The 8484-nt window shown below is 37.4% G+C and overlaps 1 protein-coding gene across 4 annotated transcripts; it reads right to left on the bottom strand.

Moving 5' to 3' along the window:
- Positions 1-241: 241 nt before the first annotated feature.
- Positions 242-8028, bottom strand: LOC132784800 (neutral ceramidase). Of its 4 annotated transcripts, none has more exons than XM_060790659.1 (6): positions 8014-8028; positions 3657-3819; positions 3277-3600; positions 2353-3219; positions 639-1249; positions 242-554 (listed from the first exon to the last, which is right to left on the bottom strand). In XM_060790659.1, the coding sequence occupies exons 2-6, from the start codon at positions 3783-3785 to the stop codon at positions 371-373; spliced, it is 2115 nt and encodes a 704-aa protein (XP_060646642.1). In that variant the 5' UTR covers positions 3786-3819; positions 8014-8028; the 3' UTR covers positions 242-370. The 4 variants fall into 4 exon arrangements, with proteins under 4 accessions (XP_060646642.1, XP_060646639.1, XP_060646638.1 ...); XM_060790656.1 differs by lacking the exon at positions 8014-8028 and adding an exon at positions 6687-7311; XM_060790655.1 differs by lacking the exon at positions 8014-8028 and adding an exon at positions 6694-7310.
- Between the last annotated feature and the right edge of the window lie 456 nt (positions 8029-8484).

Raw genomic sequence — 8484 nt, 5'->3', positions numbered from 1 at the left:
TTCAAGTTGTATTTAATAATAAAATGCAATCATATTAATCAGTTTCCAAAATATTTACTTGGTTTTGTTTTGAGTTTTGCTTCGCAGTGTTCCACATAATGCGAGCCAATGCTTAGCGAGGACATCAACCCGAGTAATCAGCTGCTTTTGGGGATTCCGTTACGTTTGGCGCTTGGCAGCTTGAAAAATGTGTCTTGTATTAAGAAATTCAAATTGTAAATAATAATAAAATTCAAACGTATTAATCAGTTTCCAATAGTTTATTTAAGTTCTAACAAATTTGGCATTCATGTTGTGTTGTATTTTCTGTGTTTTTTTTTGTTTGTTTGTTAAATAAAGCTTTTCTCTGTAAATAAATACGGCACACACTCTAATCCTCCTTGACGGTGAATGAATGCGTCAGTCCCTCATAGGGATACTTGCCACCCAGTATATATTTGTACTCGCCCGAGTGCCGAATGCGATATTCGCCAGGCAACGTCTGCGGACTGATGGTCCAATAGATTTCCAACTCACTGAATCCCAAAATAGTGTTGGTGCGATGCCAGATCATTCTAGAAAGAAGGAGAGTCCATTTTATTTTTATGTATTACAAAATTAAATAAAACTCCCTCCTATAAAACTTCAAGTCTACTCACTTTGTCTCCCAGCTGGCATCGGTGTAGGTGACCTTCCAGCGATCCTCGTTGATCTTGCGCTCGATGGTAAAGTACGTCTTCTCGGTAAACAGATTGTTGCGTGGATTGCCCGAGATGTATGTGGCCTTGACGGTGTCATTAATGCCATATTCCTTCTCCGGCTGCGTCTTCACATAGCCAAAGTCCGTGCCAATGGGATGACCATCGAAGAGCACGCCCGTATTCAGCGACAACATCACATCGTTCATGTACGGCGGACTTGGTCCCGCATCCACAGTCTCGTTACGCATCATTGCCTTGGTTAGGTGCTCAAACACATCCATATAGATGGTGTGCGTGTGTGGTCCAAAGATGGTCGAAGCAGCCTCATAACGCTGGGCCTGATACTCCTCAGGAGTTACCGTGTAACTGGAATAGATATTGGTCAGTCCAGCAATGATGACTTCGGTGTCGATGCCACCAGCAGCGGAGGCTGCAGCACGGATTTGATTGCGCAGACGACGTCCAGCCATCGTGGTGAATTCACAGGGCACAGCAGCCAGGATGACATCGCCGATCTTAAGGATTTGGTTGGACACAATCTTGGGCTGCCACTCATAAGGGAAGGTGGCCTAAAAGAGAGGAAATTTAGGAAAGTTTCTCGATTACAAGTTCATACTTATCGCTTAGAAAAAGTGTGTGAAAAACAAAACAGTTAAAATCAACTTTGAGATAAAAAAAAATGGGTAACAAAAGAGAACTAAGATTCAAAATATTTATCGCTCTTTTAAGACTTTCAAAAATTGGAATTTTCTTTACATTTTTCCGAGCGTTACTAAATAAAATTACTTTAACATAAATCTGGGAGACCAACCGCAATGTTTTCTCATTTTCAAATTAACACCTTTCGTTCGATTAAAACTTATGAAAAACGAATTGGTTTTCTAAGGTCACATCTGTTTGTTAATTTTTTAACTATCGGTTTAAGTTCAAGTTAAAAATTTATCGCATTGAAAGACATTTCTCAGCTAATTATTAAACGGTTTACTTAAAGATCTTGAGAAACCGCATTGTTTTCAACTTGTATATAAACTTATTAGAGAAGCAACTACTCGTAACTATCACTTTAAATTGAACATGTGTAAGTTATTAACTCCCAGTTAAGTGTAAATTAACTTCCAGTTAAATATATATTAACTTCCAGTTAGGTGAAAATTACTGTTAAGTTATTGGCCTTGTGGAAGCAGAACACCATATATAACTTTACTTTTGATTTAATTTAAACATCTATAAGTTACATAATTCTGAACTATCGGACAAATATAAGTTTACAAATTGGACTAAAGATAAACTTTTTGAGAAACCATTTCTGCCTTTAACTAGACTGCAAACTTAACCGATAGATAACTATTAGTTTCAATTTATGCTGAAAAAACTTTACTTTTAACTATACCATAAACTTATTAGCCAGATAACTTACGGTTACTTTAACTAAATCATAAAAATTTAAGATTAAGTATCAGTTTATGTTAATAATAACTTTGCTTTAAACTGTACTATAAACTTATAACTACTATAAACAGACAACTAATAGTTACTTTAACTAAAGCACACAAATTTGAGATTGTCAGTTTATGTTAAAAATAACTTTACTTTTAACTGTGCCATAAACTTATTCGCCAGTTAACTAACAGTTACATTAACTTCAAAGTAAGAAATAAGTTGTTTCACTTACCCTTCCAGTGGCCAACAAAATGGGCTTTGGTTCGTGACACTTAACATCCTCCTGCGTGGGCGGCACAATAAAGTCGCGGACAAAGTTCCACATGGGATTATCCGTAGTCGTGCCCTGCTCAAAACTGAAAGCGCCAGGTCCATCGGTGGTGCCTGCAGCAAAACTGTAACCCATGGCCGGTTGGCAGCCTCTGATCTTGTCCAGCTTGCGAGAGAGCGGATTGTAGGTGCTGCCATTGTACTTGGGCATGTCGACAAACTGATGAATGAAGCGCACATCGCCGGTGACTTCGCGAGCCGTGGATTCCTGGCTCTGCTCGTTGAGCAAGCTTAAGGCGCCTTCAGCCAAACGCTGTCCAATGATTTGAGTACTCTCAACCATATCCCGACCAGGGCCAGAGGCAAAGCAATCGCCTTCGCCGGCAGGACAATGCGAGGAAAGCAAATCGCATTCGTTGCCCGAAATGGAGCACTTGGGTCCCATGATGTTGGGTGAAACATCGCCCAAGTTCGAGGAGCAAAAGGCGCCCACGAATTTGCCCTTGCCGGGCATCTTGTTGGGATTGTATTCCTTCTCGAGCAGCAAAGCAGCATAGCCCATGTTGTCACTGGTCACCAGCTTGTTGGTGTTGTTCATCGAGGTGGCATGCACCGCATACCAGTTGAAGGCGCCCAGCAGATTGTTCTCCTTGTCCACAAAGCGGAGTTGCGTTAAAGTTTTGTCCACATCGTGTTCGTATTGAGCGCGTTCCTCGACAGGATTACGCAGATACGAAGTGGGAGAGCGATTGATGTTGGCATTGAGAACTGTGGTCTTGGCAAAGAAGATGCGACCATCGACGAGATTATCCGTGGCACGTTTAATACTCTGAGGGATTTTAAGAAATTTTAGAAGAGAATAGTTGGATAGCTTAAGGCGACTTACCAAATACAATCCCTGTGCCATCACCTCAAAGGTCTGGGGCACAAAGCCGAGAATCGAAATGTCGTAGAGCAAATGCATCAGGAATCCTCCAGGAGCTCCGTGCGTATGCGTGCCACTGATGGCCACATTCTCCGTCGTATACAAGTTGCCGTAACGCGCCTGCAGACGCTTCACCACCTCCCTCTTGAGTCCATAGCCCATCATGCCACAATCGGCGCTAATGAAGGCCACACGATGTCCTTGCTCATCCTCCACCACAAAGGCTCTGGCAAAGACGCGAGTGTGAAGTCCGCGTCCAATCTGCTTAATGTTCGCATAGCCCATCTGCAAATTGGTTCCAATTGAGTTTACAATCTTGGGAAAAGCATCTTTCGACTTACGAAATTGATTTCCACTGGCGGTCCTGTGATGTCCGCCCTGCCCACGCCCACTTTGTAGGCGCAGCTCAGACTAAAGAGGAAGCAAAGCGCCAACAGCGCATAGAAGCCAAGCTTGCAATTAGCCATCATCGTTGCCAATAGCACGAAATTAAATCGTAATTAACTGTAATAAGCAAATGGAATTGATGAGCGGTTAGATTAAGCTTAATAGCGTGTTAATAATGAGAAATTATTAAAGTTTTATTATTATTGACAATTATATTGAGTTATTTACTTTAAATGTTCACAATTTTTAGGTTTTCAATAACATTTATTTTAGTTATTCAATTTAAATGTTAACAATTGTCGGCAGAAATGTAACAAAATTTTAAATCGTATGCTTTCAATAACAATTGTATTTGGTTATTCATATTAAATGTTAACAATTGTCAGCTGAAGTTTAAGATTAGTTTTTAAACTTCAATGTGCATTTTTTCGCAGTTATTTTTTTACAGATTGTAAATAAAGTAATGGAAAAATTTAACCACATTTTGCATTGTTAATAGCGAGCTTTCAAAGGCTCATTAATATAGTCTATAGGTAGCAAAAAAGTCACATTTGAATTAGTTTAGACTTCAAAAGAGTTTAACAACCTCGCTTAAGCTCTAAAGTTGCTAAATCAGGTTATCAAATTTTCATATTGTGGTCTTAGGCGCTTGGACTTTTTCTCTATTATTAAAAACAACATTAATCATTGTTTTTTTTTTAAATGTAAATAACTTTTTTTAAGCGCATCTAAACTATTATTATATATGTTGCTATTATATTATGTTATTAATAATCATTTTGCACTCTTTTTCTATATACTTTACACATTTATTATGCTATTATAACACATCTAATGATCACAACACTTCTTTTCTGCCTATTAAAATTAGCATTTATCATGCTTATGTTAGTGCATACTCAATTTAACATAGTACTGTTATCATCTTAAATTACTTTTTTATACGCATCTGAACTATTATTATATATATAGCTATTATATTATGTTATTAATAATCTTTATGCACTCTTTTTTTATATACGTTATACTTTTATTATGTTATTAAAACAGATTTAGTAGAACACAGTACTCATTTTCTGCCTAATAACATTCAACATTTAACATTTACTATGCTTATGTTACTTAACATTAAAATTAGCACAGCACTGTTAACATTCCCACTGTTATTAAAAACAACAGCAGGATGCATATAAAGTTTACTTTATAAATATCTTTATACACTCTTCTTAAACTCACAACGTTCAATTAAAAATAATAATATTGCATTCTTGTTGCTAATTAAATTAACAGTTTACTTTTAACATCACTTTAACACTTTTACTTTTAGTACCTAGTATTAACAGCATTCGTTTTGAGATACTTTTAACATGCTTTCTTAACACTTGACTAAAGTGAACTATTAATTGCTGTCACATACTTTTGTTAGTTTAACACTTGATCTCAATTCGTAGATTTTTTAGCAACTCATTTATGCTCGAGATTTAAGCCTTTGCTCAATTGTTGTTAAATAAATGTTCTGTTTTATACAAATTTCGCTTTCTTCAGCAAAAGTTTGTTTAAAAATTAAAAATTGTAATACAAATTATACATTTTTTAAAATAAATATTCTAGTTAATAAAATTCGCACTTTCCTAAGACAATCCTCGAAGAAATGTGTTCAAGTAATGACAACTTTAGTATATATGTTATTATCTATCAAGTTATTGATATTATAACATATGTATATGAATAGCTATCTATTCAACAGAGACATTATCGCGCTGCCTTCAAAGGTTGGCCAATTTGTTGTCAATCAATTAGTAGCGCTTAAGTATTTTGCAAACTCTGTTGATGGCCAATTATTGCGAATGCCTCAACAAATCATTCAAATGCCAGCCTACTAGCGATAAATAGATACGAAATAAAATATATACAGACTGCAACATATAGATACAATTTCGAAATGAATATAGATACTTTTGGGCTTATGGACTGTCAACAATAACAAAATGCTAATTTATTAAGGTGTCGCTGTGTAATAATCGCTGTGCTGTGGCCTCCACTCGTTGCATCAATGGACAAAGAAATATCAACGGACCGAAGGACAGCAACAACAACCATAACAACAACAACAACAACTGGAAGTCTTATCAATGAAATGGAACAACTGAGACTTGTTACTTGAACCGGTTATCAACAGTTTGTTTGTGCAATCGGCTTCTGTTAAAGTTAACAGTGGAATGTAAATGTTAACAGTCGTCTGTTATGGTGAATGTTAACATCAAGATCGATATGGAAATCAAAAGTAGTTGGCAATTTCCTTGGCTCTTTGTTGAAGTTCAAAAGAGATATTCTTCTTGTGTATGCGGACCACGTTCTAGACAATAGAACTTTAATTTAGGAGGCGTTAAATAGGAAATCGAGTGAGTAATTGCTTTGTATGTTTGCCATGTAATGCAACCAGTCACAAAAAAAGTGCCAAGTGCGGAGATTGACGCGCTTTGCGCTTTGCATAATTCAGTCGACAGTTGTCGGCACAGCCTGACATTGAAAACGAAAATTAAATAAATACACACACACAAAGCTGACAAACATAGATACACATGCTGCGGGTTTGGACAACAACAACAATGGCAACGATAACAGCTGCAGGGCTACAAACCAACAAAAAAAGATACACACAAGTTCAAACTTGTAATTTAATAAATTTTTGTTGCTTTTCGCATCATCATCAACATCATGATGATCAAAATATTATGCGACATTACGTTGGCTGAAGATGTCTTCATGGATTTCGCGGTTTTTATGCAAATCTATCTGCTGTTCATGCAATGTTTGTGATTCATTTGAAACCGTTATCCGCTCGCCTCATCCGAATTGTAATTGGGTTTTATCTGCTTTTGATTCGTAGTCCGCAATTTCTTATTTACTATTGTATTGTATATACTATATAAAGTATTGTGCTTATCACTGTTTTGTGTGTGTGTGTGTGTGTGTGTGCTCACCACTTACAAAAGATTCAAATGTATCTCTTGGATACACGCCGTTCGCCGTGCTCAACGCAATGCTTGGCATCCAATTGAGCAAATTACAGAAAATTTTCGGCTGATGAGCCTTTTCATACACAACTTGATTTCAACTTGATGCGCTCCTTTCAGTTTCCGTTTTTTCGAGGTTAAACACAAAGTATCTCGCAGTTCGCAGTTCGCGTATCTCGTTTTCAGCGCTTATGCAATAAGCCTCCTTTTTGTTGTTCGTTGACCACGTTACTGCGATAAGCAAATACTACGAGCTATATTAACCCGTTCAATTGTCGATTGTCGATTGTCGAGCAGCTCGCTAATTTCACTTGCTGCAATTAAACTCCGAAGCGATCTAAAATGTTATGCGACTTTTGTTGTTCTTCGTTTATCTCACGCACGCCCCTTAATTGTCAGTGCAACACGTAAAACACTTGTTCGATTTTCAACAGATTTGCCAAAAGGGCTGCGAAACAGATTTCACAATCGATACTCATCTTGTCATGGCAAAAAATTAAAACCACAACACAGAGACGAATAACAATAATAAATGAAATGTCCAAAAAGAAAAACTCAAAAACAAACTACAATAAAACAAATTGAAACGAGACTGTAACTAAAACCGAAACCGATATTCACAAATTTGTATTTTGTGGAGATCTCTTTTGAAATTTCGACGCCCGCTATGCGCCCAAGTTGGCACTCGACTGCTCCACGACTGGGCCAATTTGCCGCTGACAACTGACCACAAGATGTAAGCGACTAAACCTCACTCTCTCTCTCTCTCTCTCAGCTTTGCGCTCAACTCGGCTCAGCTCAACTCTCGTCTCTTGTTTGTTTTGAATGGGATTTTGTGTTTTTTTGCTATTTGATTTTCGGGCTTTGCTTTGCAGCGATTGCCAGAGCCAGCGTTCACTTAGTCATTCGTCAACTTGTCATGCGGTCATTTGTTCAATTGCTGTGCATTATCACAGCAACAACTGCGAGTATCTATGTACATTACGCGTAGATACATTTGTATCTGTAAAATGCGGGCGCATGAACTGAGCGGCTTTGTCGCCGCAATCACTTGACCACGCTCTCTCTCCCACTCTCTTCTCTTTCATTTCGAAGAAGTTTGACTTTGGCACTAGTTTTATTGGCGCAGCATTTTTTCTTGCTTTGAATTACCCACAGATAACATAGCTTATCATATCGATGGGAAACGCAGCAGATAATCCATATTAATTATTGCACTTGCTGTTTACATTTTAATTGCCATGCTCAGGTAAATTAAATTTCACTTTTACATTATAAATCACATTCTACTTACTTGGAAAAATGGCCAAATTTCGAGGTGTTTAACACTTCAGCTAGCTTCCAGTCCCTAAGACTGAATGGACATGCAGCAAAATGGACAAAGTTTTCGCTCAAGTGGGGGTCTTTAAATAATAATGGCTGATAACTAATATTACCAATAAGTGCTCGTGTTTTACGCAGATTAGCCAAGTCATAAGTATTTGCGTTTTTGCGATAAGGATTAAAGGTATTTTGCAAAGGCCAAACTATATACGCTTTATCAGTGCCAAGTACATATTGATTAACAGCTTTGCTCAAATTATTCAAAAATATTCTCAAAACACTTGTTTAGGGCAACATTTAAATTTGAATTTAACCGCCATGCTCCAAATTGCGTCAACAGCTGCTCAGTTGAGTGTTATCGATTAATCGATAACTTTGCCAGTACTGTTAATGGGCAGCTGTTAACGCAGCTGTTATACGTTGACTACATATCTTGCTGTTT

Source organism: Drosophila nasuta, chromosome 2R (assembly GCF_023558535.2).
Source record: "Drosophila nasuta strain 15112-1781.00 chromosome 2R, ASM2355853v1, whole genome shotgun sequence".
Lineage (NCBI taxonomy): Eukaryota > Metazoa > Arthropoda > Insecta > Diptera > Drosophilidae > Drosophila > Drosophila nasuta.
The sequence above is the reverse complement of the archived record's forward strand: the minus strand, read 5'-3'. Positions and strand labels throughout refer to the sequence as shown.